The sequence below is a fragment of the Oculina patagonica genome, chromosome 8, assembly GCF_052425735.1.
Source record: "Oculina patagonica isolate OP01 chromosome 8, crgOcupat, whole genome shotgun sequence".
NCBI lineage: Eukaryota > Metazoa > Cnidaria > Anthozoa > Scleractinia > Oculinidae > Oculina > Oculina patagonica.
In genome coordinates, this window is record NC_135765.1 from 1,306,003 (window position 1) to 1,318,312 (window position 12,310).

Sequence of the window (12,310 nt, forward strand, 5' to 3'; positions counted from 1 at the left end):
TACATGTTCCTTTAAAGGGACTATGCCACTGGGATTTCGCAGATGTTTGGGGTCTATACTGTTCTGAAATAAGTGGTAGGCAACTTTACCCATGAAAAACATTATCTTTGAACATTTAACTGAGGATATAACCTTTATTTGGGGATAGAAATCAAACTTGGGCTATAAATATCGTTTTTTTAAGGCGCTCGGAAACAACTTGAAAACGTTGGCTAATGTTTTCAAATTGTAATGCATTTCCATCCGAGCCATCCGCAGCCAAACACACTTTTAAACAGTTTCAGTGCTCTAATATTAGCAATTGTTAATAAAAATGGACCATTATTTCCTACGACACAAATATAAATTTTGGCTGTTCGAAAATTTTTTTAAAATTTGTGACATAGTTCCTTTAAATGGCTAAAACAATCAATTGTTTCTTGTAGGCTTTTGTATATGCAGTTGTAAGGACAACAGCAGCAAGAGTGCTTGAAGACAGAGACATCTTCTATGAGGATTATGAGCCACAAGTTCTTCCTCAGCCGCTGTGTAGCTGTCTTAGCTTGCCTAACCAACAGGAATGGTGGAATTCTGCTTATAACTTGTACACAGGAAAATTCAGGTACTACATTATAAATTGTATTATACAGTCAACTCTTGCCTTGCGGACACCCTGCTATTGCGGACACTTGCTATTACAGACAAAATCCAGATCCCCGACGAAAGAGGTTTGACTGGAAATGACTCCCGCTATTACGGACTCTTGCTAAAACGGACAGGAAACGATTCTCTGAGCGTGTCCGCTATAACCAGAGTTGTCTGTAATTAAATCCCTGTCCACCATTTTCGTTCTTTTTGCACACACTGTGTTATCTTCTTTTGGTACATGTATGTCTACACTTAAGGCTAATGAAAAACTTATGACTGTAATATTGTTAGTTAAAAAATACTTGTTTCAGCAATTACAAGTCAAAGCAGAGCTTGGTAGTAAAGATTTCATTTATCATGATTGCTGTTGTTGCAAATATCTGCCAGTTATTGTTTTATGCAAATGCTGTTAATTTTTACATTATAAACCAAATGGTTTTCTTCTTCTGCAGTTCTCCTGTAGTAAGTATTAGAACTACATGTAGAATCTGACAGAGTAAATGGTTTAACTACTTTTCATTGCCTGTTGTAGTTTGAATGAGTCTGGTAAAATTCGCCGCACTGTTCAGCTTGGCATTGAAAAGATTCGAGCTGTGGACCAGAGACATGGGCTGCAGGTCCAGCTGCTGATATACCTTGCAAATGCCTTTGGGTCCAAGGTTAGTGGAGGCATTGTTTCTTGCTGTACCTTCGGTTATCACCATTATCATCATTACTGCTGCCACCACTGATACTGACCACAATAGAGACAAGCTTGGAAAAATGTTTAGTTCAAATATTAACTACTGAACAGGACAAAGTGAACACACAAAGGGTTTCACACTGAAGGAGGGGCCAGTTCTTGTTGTGTTTCTGACATACATAAATTGACGCCTGTATCATTTTTTTTTATTGATATTATTATATCACACATCAGTAATTAAAAGATTTTTTACCTACATTTATATGCAAAGAGAGGTGTCTATTTACTCTTGAAACCAAACCATCTTGAAAAATCCAGCAACATTAAATACTGAACTTTCTTGAGATATTCATGAATGGAATAGCTTTCAATAATTATGCTCTTGAAAGTGGTTCTCTGATAAAACAGTGATATGAAGGATTTATTGACATAACTGTTCCGGTGTTTCAGGCATCATATCTGAAGGAAAGTGGCCCAAATCCCTGGTACTATGAGGAACATTGGAAGGTATGAAGTTTCGAAAAACTCCTTCATACCAGTTTGTAACAAGTCATTGGGAATTTATACATCTCTCATTTTCAGATGGGAGGCGCAGTGGCCTAATGGTTGGGACGCCAGACTCCTGATCGAATGGTCCAGATTCAAGCTCTGGCCGGGATCACTGTGTTGTGTTCTTGGTCAAGACACTTTACTCTCATAGTGCCTCTCTTCACCCATTTGTATAAATGGGTACTTACTTACTTATCCTTATCGGGCCCATGAGGACTCTTGAGGCCGGTGTATAAATGGGTACCAGCGAAATAATACTAGAGGGTAACTCTTCCATGGACTAGTAGCCCATCCAGGGGGGAGTAGAAATAGTCCTAGCTGCTTAATGCTACAGAAACCGGGACAAGCTCCAGCAGTATGGGCTGCTTGGCTCAAGGCTTTCCTTACTTACTAACATCTTCATGTAACTTCAGCATCACCTGTTTAACATTTTATTTTTGTGCTTGATCAAGTTTTTACATAACCTTTGCATTGGTTTAAAAATTCCAACTCTTTTTCATTTTTGTATTGATCAGAGTTTGGAGAAATGGAGTATGCATTACTACCGCCAGGCAGTCATAATTTTGGAAATGTTAGAAAAGTAAGTTTGCCATTCATAAATGTAAACTTGTTGTGTTATATTCTTGTTATGGCTAGACTGGTTTCCTGACTGATAAACATACAGACGGATGCTGAATGGGTGACGAACAAATGGATGGACACACTAATTGACTGCTAGATAGATTGACTGACCATTTTGTTTTTGTTTGTTTCATTAGGGATGAGAGTATACCACACTGTGAGAAGCCCCTCTTTCCTCACATGTTTGATACTTTACCGGTGAGTTGAGTAAGAGTAACTCTAAGTTTTAAGGTTGCCTTACTACTAAAATCTTTTAAAATAAAATAAAAAACATTTGTTCAAAACAAAGCCAATGTTTCATCGAAACAAGTTTGACCCTTTTGATCACTTTTAGTTGTGTCAAGTCTCCCAGCAAAATTTTAATAGTTGATTATATGGCCACATTGATACCCTACCCCACCCTGGAGGAATGTGTAGGATAAGGGAGTCCCAGATGTGTAGAAGCTTATAGACACTCTGCTTTCATCACCTTCATCGTCATAAAGTCTTTTATTGCTATTATTTTTAGGAGAATGAGGTAAAGTCGCTACTTCAGTCTGTCCGTCTGACGATGGGAGGTGCATTAATGAAGGAAGGGAAACTTTTTGAAGCAATGGAGCTGTTTGAACAGGTCAAAACACCTCCAGGATTGTACAACCTTGCACAGGTAATTTGTTAGAAATAAAAGGGGCTGAAAGTGAAGATGGCCAATATGTTTGTTACAATAGAAAGAAAAACAAAAACTTTTCAAAACGCTTCTTGGCTTCCTCTCACTAGGGCTTCTCTACAGACTTAAAAGTAAGAATCATTTTGAGGTGTACAGCATAATTAACAGTACCACATGAAAGTACTTCTCAAAAGCTTTCATTTGAATAGTCACACACAAGGGACTCATCCAAAGACGTTAAAGTTAGAACCATTCAGTACAGCTCATGATAAACAGTATCACATGAAAGTACTGCTCAATAGCTTTTGCTCAAGTGGTCACACTCAAGGTTTCATCTGTGGCATATAACTTAGAACTACATATTAATTGACTCACATTGACCCTGAGAATCGATAAATGTCATGAATGATAGTCATCTATTCATTAAAAAAAATCAAATTATTTTAAGAATAAAGAAAACCACCAAATATGTGTAGGGTATTGCCATGTTCTTAGCCTACAAGCAGGCAGACTCTCCACCAGCTAATGACACTCACCGACTCCTTCATGCGGCCTTGCCACTCATGCATGTGACCTAAAGATATGCCTGCTAGAAGGCTACCATGTTTTTAGCACTAGTGATACAGGAAATGTGTGAAAGGTAGTAAGATCAATATTACATAAAGAAGGTTGTGCTATTTCTACTGTCTTGTGCAGTTTGTTTTGTTGTATCTTAAGTATTGTGTTAGCAGATGGATATACTATACCATCGCCTTGTTGCATGTCATTAGCACATTATGTTCACAGACAAATCATATAAATCACCTAAATCTTTGTAGGTGTACAAGTACCTTGCTCATGTTGAAGCCCGTGCAGCCACAGAAGAGACAGACACCGAGTCCACTTCACCAAGCAAGGAGTATTACCAGAATCTGTACAAAGTGCGAGAACTGCTTCAAGCATATTTGAAGATGACCAACTCATCAGATGTATGTAGTGCTTGTTGCAACATTCACTGTTTTAGATTGATAGAATGCACGGAGGGTTGAGGTCGGGGGGGGGGGTACTGACAAAAAAGGGAATGTTGATGCAAATGAAGCTGCGAGTCCTTAAAATCCCTCACTTCCCCCCAAAAACACCCTAAACGTTTTCAAACCCAAAATTTATATTTATTTATATTAAACTTCTTAATTTAAAAATGTTACTCAAGAAACTCAACAAGTAGATGACCCATTTTAAGAGTTTCTGGTAAAAATGTATGACGCAGGGGTTTCAATAAGTTTTGAAGTAGGCGGCAGACCCTTTTATAGTAGGCGGCTGTGACATGGAGGGGCCGTAAGGCCCCTCCCCCCTAGGGGGTCTGGGGGCATGCCCCCCCAGAAAATTTTTAAATCTAGAGGCCCGGAAATGCCATTTCCTGCATTCTGGCATCCATTTCAGTACTAATTATTGATTAAGTAACAACAGCATTAGTGACAACTATTGTTAGTTTTTCAGGTGAAGTTTAATTTAAATAAAAGGATTACGTCACCCATAGAATACTGAATCTTGGGAATTTTTCATTATATACATTATACAGCAATGTGAAGCATTCGCAGATGCATAGCTGAAGTCCAGAAGTATAACATCAAATGAAACAGGAAAACAATGTTTACAAATAAAATGAAAGTTCATCTTGCTTTGTTGTTGTCTTACTATCGATCTATGGTCACTAGCATATTCCATTACTGATTTCCACATGTGACTTGTAAAAGCTACTAAAAACTGACGACGACTCAGCGGATGAAGTACTTGTTAGCTCTTTACTATTTTCACTCGCACCGGTGACTGACGACGACTCAGCGGATGAAGTACTTGTTAGCTCTTTATCGTTTAAGGCAGTACCTACGACATAAACAGGTATACTTTATAGGTCTTTATACACACGGTTTAGTAATAATAAAACTTACATGAATATAAGGCGTCCTAATTTCACGCGGTAAAATTTGCACGTGCAGCAACACTTTGCTAGCGGCGACAACACGCCGACAAGACAAGTCATTTCACAACACGCTGACAGCATGAAGTTAGTTTATACGAGCCTCGGCTCGGTCAAATTTCATTGAAGAATCGTTATTTATGAAAGTGTTTGCGGATATTAGCAAGGAAACCAAAGGGAAATCTCTTCAAAAAGGCATTTGTATTATAAAGCGATTGAAACTGCAATTTTGCCGTGTTAAAAAAATTCAGTCACTACGAATGGAAAAACAATGATAATAATTAAGTTTACATACCTGTTTCTGTTTCCGGTCTTGATCTTTTGTTAAGATATGCTAAAATACTGCCGCCTCCCGTACGTTTTCGTCTTGGTTCCATCATCGCACATGGACCAGAACTGAAGAGCGAATGTGATCGAGGCAACTATTGACACCAGTCCCTCTCCTGTTTAATCGACGTGGGTGACTACGCAAGTAAACTATCGCGTGTTGAAATCGTTATACAGACGTAACCTTTCAGAAATATACTAATACAGCGACAAAAAAAAATGGACACAGCAAAGAAAGCGTTTTCTTTTTATTCCATATTTCATATTTAACAGGTGAGAAATTGTGTGACTCGAGAAACTCAAGGAACTCGAATGAAATTTAATGTTAGTTAATGTTAGAAGGTCTTAGAAAGTAGGCGGCGATGATTTGGAAAGTAGGCGGCGAAATTCGCCGGTTGCCGGCTTCTATTGAAACCCCTGATGACGCCAAATAAAAACATTAATTGGCAAGTTCACACTTCATACTCATTTCCCCTCTCTCTTACTTTTATGGGTTGTGCAAAGATGAAATCACAACATAACATTGGGGCCCCATCATCTGATGATCTGTGTCATTAGTTTCCTTAGTCAGTGGCATCTGAAGCGAAACTTGAACAACTTTATGTATTAAATATTGTTATATGAACTCTAAGGATATGCTAGTAATATAACATTGCATGTTAATGTTGATTTTGTTTTCACAAAGGTTGGCCGAAAAGTTGTCATAGAAGAGCTCAGTGAGATAGAAGCTCTTATAAGAACTGGAATTCCACGATCAAACTCAGCATCAGGTAAAAGGATGCAGCAGTTATACTGTAAACAAGTGTGAGGTATTATCAGAATTCTGTAAAGTGCAATGATGACAATTACAAAAACACTATACGCTCACATTGCTTTTCTTCACCCAGGTGTATAAATGAATAGCAGCAATTTAAATGCTGGGGGTGAGGGTATCCCTGCGTTGGACTAGTATTGCATCCTAGCAGAAGGAGAAAAACTCCTTGTCACTTCATGCTACAGAAACTGCGTTAAGCACTAGCGTGATGGTCCACTAGGCTCAAATACAGACTTTACCTTTAATAAAACCATTAAAAAGGATTTATATATTTTCAGGTCAGCATCATGTCATGCGTCAGCATTCCTTTCCAGAAAGCCACAGTTCAACCAATGTGTCAGATGTGCAGGAATCTGATGACAACTTTTGGGTAGAGCAGGTACAATTTTTGTCTAAGTGGTTCTTGTAGCAAACTTAAAACTTGCAATAAAACGTCCTCTGCTTCACAGTAAAATAGATTATATTTGAGAACTAGAGACCTGAGTATTACCCTTGGCCATGTAGAATTTCCCTCAGTTTATGTACGGTATTAAACCAGTGTAGAAGTTTTATCTAGGTATTTTTAAGTCGGTATAGACAAGTTGCATGAAATATTGCACTATGCCTTCTGTGCATTGCACAAATGAAGACAAGTTGCTGTAACAGTGCCTTTCTTTACATTCTAGCCACAGGACTCAAGCACTAAAGACCTGATCGCTAAACTAAGTGAAGTGACGCTCAACAATGGTTACCTTCAAGAACAAATGGCCATCAGAGACGAGGCTATGTCCAGCATGTGTGAACAAATACAACTTCTGCAGGTTGGTGCATAACCAAGAGTCATCAAACTCTAATTTCTCCTTGCAATTTCGATTCATAAACAACGGCACAGGTGACAAGAATTTATAAAGTCATCAAGTATCAAATTCTGGTCTTGATATACCACAGACTGTCTGCTAAAAACGATTATCATACCGGTTTGGGAATTTCTTCTATTGACCTTCGAACATTAAAAAACATTTTCTTCTTGTTCTCCTTTAGAAACAAATTAGTATGTTACAAGCATCACAATCCGGAAATCTCAGTCTCTCTGCTCCATCAGTGGCTGGCCCAAGTGAAAGTGATCAAACCAAGCCCATGTTCGAATCTACGCCAGTTGCAACAAGGCAGATGTCTGCATCAAAAAGTGTAAAGCCTCTTTCAGCTCCTAGCATCAAGGGACCACTGAAAATTGATTCCAATTTCTTTGCTGGGTTAAGCACAAGCAATAGCCCTGAAAAGCGAGTGGAACAGGATGAAGAGCTTGCAACATCACCTACATCCCCTGGAAGAATGAGGTACGACTCATCTGCTTCATATAGTGAAGACATCCATTTTGAGCCGCTCATACCCCTCCCTGAACAAGTTGAAGTACAAACTGGTGAAGAAGATGAAGAAGTGATGTTTAGCAGCAGAGCAAAACTGTATCGTTACGACAAAGAAGTTTCTGCTTGGAAAGAACGTGGTATAGGCACTCTGAAGATTCTGTATAATTCCGAGAAGGGACGTAGTCGAATCTTAATGAGACGCGAAGTTGTCCACAAGATTTGTGCCAATCATTTCATTACAGATGACATGAAGTTAACAGAGAAAACGGGCACAGCCAATACATGGATTTGGAATACCTTTGCTGATTTTTCAGAGGAGATAGCAAAGCCGGAGCAATTAGCTGTCAGGTTCAAAACCCCAGATGAGTTCTTTCTGTTCAAAGAGAAGTTTGAACATGGTCAAAAGATGTCAAAGAAGGATGCTTCTAAAGTGCAAGAAACAACGACATCAGCCACAAGCGAGAAGAGTTCTGACCTAATGGCAAAGTTCGCTCCGAAACCTGGTTCGTGGTCGTGTTCTGTTTGTTTGGTTTCCAATGTGGAATGTACAACCGTTTGCGTTGCTTGTGGGGCTGCAAAGCTATCAGATGGATCGACAAGTGCTTCAGAAGCACCCAAATCTGGGTTTCATTTACCAAGTCAGTCGACAAGCGGCAGTATGGCAAATACAGCTTTTGTGTCATCTGCAAGCCCATTTACTTTTGGGAAGAGTAATACAGGACCAGTAAGCAGCTCACCATTCACTTTTGGAAAGAGTGATGCAGGGCCAGAAAACAGCTCCCCGTTTACCCTTGGAAAGAATGATGCAGGGGCAGTGAATAGCTCACCATTTACATTTGGAAAGAGTGACGCTGGAACAGGGAGTAGCTCGCCATTTACTTTTGGAAAGAATGATGCAGGAGCAGTGAACACAAGCTCTCCATTTACATTTCGAAAGAGTGATGCAGGGCCAACGAATAGCTCACCATTTACTTTTGGTGTCCCCTCATCAGCAACTGATGAGAACTCTTCTTCAGAAAAAGCCGCTGTGGAAGCAAGTCAAGTGGTTGGTGCCTCTTCTAAGGTGCCTTCAACGTCAGCACCTCCAACATCTCAGCCCTTTGTATTGGCAACTTTTGGAATCCCTGCTATTGGTACCAAAACAAGCACACCCACGTTCACCTTTGCTTCTCAAGGCGTAACTGGATCATCACCTTTCTCCTTCTCGATGCCAGAGAAAGCTGCCTCTGAAAACACTACACCCGCTGGTGAGAAGTCTGTATTCGGTGGTGGTACACCAGAGCAGTCTGGCCCTGCTGTGTCATTTGGCTCTTTTAACAGAGACGAGTCCCCAGGCTTTGATCTTGATTTATCAAACCATTCAACAACCAGTACCCAGACGGATCCTTTGGTTTGTGAGAAATGTGAGAGTGATAATCAAGTGACACCAGTTGTATCTCAGCAACCCCATCTTACTCATTCATTTGGTACACCAACTCGCAAGGAAGAATTATCCGAACAGAAATTATTCTGGCAGCAGCCAACTGGTACCTTTCAGTTTGGCCAACTTGATGCCTATGCACCTCTGGGTGGAGCCACAACTTGGGCTGAAAGCGCCGATCCCTGGCACCAAGCAACACAACCATTCTTGGATTCTGAAATACCACTGCCTCAGAATACTCTGCAGACATCTGAGATGTTCTCACAGCCATTTACACTTCAAGGAGCATTTACTTCAAGTTCAAGACCCGAGGTCGACTTTTCCAGTAGTGAACTACTTCGACTTCTTGCTGCTGCTAAGCAACAGCAAGATTCTGCCAATCAGGAATCCCAGGCTGGAGGTTTTAACTTTACACCTTACGTTGTGAACGAACCCGGAGAGGAGACGTCTCTTCAAGAGGTTACCAAACCTATTTCCACCGTAATTGTAGAAGAATGCGATGATGATGAAGAATTCATTGAAGAATCAGAAGATTCCACGGACGAGAGTTTAAGTTATACATCTACTGAGGGTGAAGATGATGGGGAGGAAAATGAAGATTCCTTGGAGTCTTCCTCGCCAATGCCACCCATGAAGTCCTCTCAAACCCAGCCTCCGTTTTCACCAAGTCAAGGGAAGTTACTAACTACCCCACTGAAACCTGTTCCAATCCATTCAACACTAGTGGAGAATACTGGACCTGCTAACCTCCCTACTCATCTGACTGGCAGACGTTTCTTGACGCCCAAGAGCCCTCTAAAGAGCACTAAAAAGCAAGATGAAGACTGCCTCATTGTTTATGAAGTTCGTGCCTCAATGGCAAATCGTGAGAAAGCTTCTCGCCTTTGGCTCCCCGTAAACTTCTTCAATTATACAAAGCAAGAAGTTTGCTCTGGATGTCTTGGTTGTAGTGGAATAACAAAAGAGACAGCACAGTTGACCAAAAAGGAGGATACAACAAACGCTATAATGCCTCATTCTGAAGAGAATGTTCCAAAGCCAGAGGAAAGTGGACATGCCACTCACGTTTTTGGAGAATCATCTATCTTTGGTCAACTGACGTTTTCGTCCTTGAAGCCAAAAGAAGGCGACGCATTTTCTCAGACTCAGAAGAAGGACAGCCATAAACCATTTCAAGGAGCTGGTACGCAACTTTTTGCTGCACCTGGTGAAGATGTTGAAGGCCAAGATGATGACAAGCTTCATTTCGAGCCAATCATTCCTCTTCCAGATGAAATTCAAGTTGTTACAGGTGAAGAAGGTCTGGAGGTGCTGTTTTCCGAGCGAGCTAAGCTGTACCGTTTTGATGCAGACTCGGGTCAGTGGAAAGAAAGAGGTGTTGGAGATGTAAAGCTTTTGCGTCATCCAAAAACCGGCCAAGGAAGAGTTCTCATGAGAAGGGAGCACATCAAAAAGTTATGTGCCAATCACAACATTAATGCTGGAATGGAGCTTAAACCCAATGTTGGATCAGACAGATCTTGGGTGTGGTACACTCCAGCTGACTATGCTGAGGGTGAGGCAAGACCAGAGAAGCTCGCCATCAAGTTAAAGTCAGCAGAAATTGCTGGGAAGTTCAAGGAAGTATTCGAGGACCTTCAGGAGACCTTGTCTTCAGAAATTCCTCCTGAAACGGAACCAGCTAAAGATCAACAAGGAGCTGGGTGTACACTTTATAAAGAATTTATGTCGACATTTGTTGCTGCTCCCGATGCATGGACTTGTGAAGTGTGTTATGTTGAAAACAACGCAGCAGACTCGAAATGCATTGCGTGCAGCTCCATCAAGTCTGCTGCTGGATCTGTTGAACCTTTGTCTAAAACAGCAGAGATCAAACTGACAACTACAAATGTTTCTGTCGTCGACTCAGTTGAACCAAATGCTTTTCAGGATTTCAACAAGGACTCAACTCCAGCCACTTCAATTTTCCAATCACCCAGAGTAAAAGGCTTGGGCACTTCACAGCTATTTACTATTGGACGAGGAGAATCAGCTGATGATAAACAAGATGACGAAATTTACCTGTCTCCAAGTAAGACCTCTTCTCCAAGCAAGCAGGGGACGACTCCACAGAAGCCATCAACACCTCACTCCCAGGAGAGTCTTCTGACCAATCTTCCATTTGGCACAAATACTCCAGCCAAGTTTACATTCAGTCTGCAGGTGTCGCCAAAGTCTCCACCTCGCAAACCTAAATCGCCATTGTCACCTAGGTCACCTTTGTCTCCAGAGAGTCCTGGTCAAGCAGAGGATGATGGGCCATATTTTGAGCCACTTATACCACTTCCAGATAAAGTGGAATGTCGAACAGGAGAAGAGGGCCAAGAAGTTCTGTTTTGTGACCGTTGCAAACTGTTTAGATATGACAGTGATGCATCACAGTGGAAGGAAAGAGGTATCGGAGACATTAAGATACTTCTTAACCCAAGTTCTGGAAAATATCGGATCTTGATGAGGCGTGAGCATGTCTTTAAACTTTGCGCTAATCACATGATTTCTGCGGATATGGAGCTAAAGCCTTTTCCGAACTCTGACAAAGCGTGGCTATGGACAACACTTGCAGATTTCTCAGACGAAGTAAGTGCAGCAGAGACGTTGGGTGCAAGGTTTAGAACTAACGAGATTGCTACTCAATTCAAGGACGCATTTGACAAGGTGTTACAATCTCTTTCATGTAAAGCGGACAATGTTTGGCCTTCAGCAGAACCAGAAGGCAAACAGACCAGCCAGGGCACAGGAAAGAAAGAGGAAGATGAAATTACAGTTGTGTTTGAAAAATGTCGTGTTGGGTCTTCAGCAGAACCAGAAGGAAGACAGACCGGCCAGGGCACAAGAAAGAAAGAGGAAGATGACATTACAGTCGTGTTTGAAAAAGGAGTCACAGATGATCAAAGGGAGAGAGCCAAACGCCTGGAATTGCCAAGTAACTTCTTTGTATATGAAGGCTTGTCGCCTGAAACCTGCTCCAGTCAATCAGAGACAGTTCCAAGGTAGGTAATGGTTATATTTCACTCTTTTTTTTTCTGTCTGTGTGAATAATACTAACATATAAAAGGTGACGTTTGTACATGACATTTTACGATTTCTGACAAATCAAGTGCATTTTGCAGTGAAATACGGCATGCGTAGTTTTGGTAAATTTGGGGTCAGGTTCTTTCCCCTCGTCAATTTTGTTCCCGTGATTAAGATTGTGACAAATTATTTACAATTGGTATCAAGATTTTTTTAGCCACTTAGATGCCAAAACCAATCCTTAATTGGCTCATGGGCCATTTCCACTTC

General features: G+C 40.9%; 1 protein-coding gene across 3 annotated transcripts in view; it reads left to right on the top strand.

Annotated features, from left to right (window-relative positions):
* Positions 1-12,310, top strand: part of LOC144661953 (E3 SUMO-protein ligase RanBP2-like) — a 48,398-nt gene that overhangs the window by 31,959 nt on the left and 4,129 nt on the right. For all 3 annotated transcript variants that reach the window (XM_078522669.1, XM_078522671.1, XM_078522670.1), the window contains exons 19-29: positions 426-601; positions 1,160-1,286; positions 1,760-1,816; positions 2,374-2,438; positions 2,617-2,677; positions 2,988-3,125; positions 3,944-4,093; positions 6,095-6,179; positions 6,502-6,602; positions 6,889-7,023; positions 7,244-12,018. In XM_078522669.1, the coding sequence (XP_078378795.1) occupies positions 426-601; positions 1,160-1,286; positions 1,760-1,816; positions 2,374-2,438; positions 2,617-2,677; positions 2,988-3,125; positions 3,944-4,093; positions 6,095-6,179; positions 6,502-6,602; positions 6,889-7,023; positions 7,244-12,018 (5,870 nt within the window). The remainder of the gene's footprint in view (positions 1-425; positions 602-1,159; positions 1,287-1,759; positions 1,817-2,373; positions 2,439-2,616; positions 2,678-2,987; positions 3,126-3,943; positions 4,094-6,094; positions 6,180-6,501; positions 6,603-6,888; positions 7,024-7,243; positions 12,019-12,310) is intronic.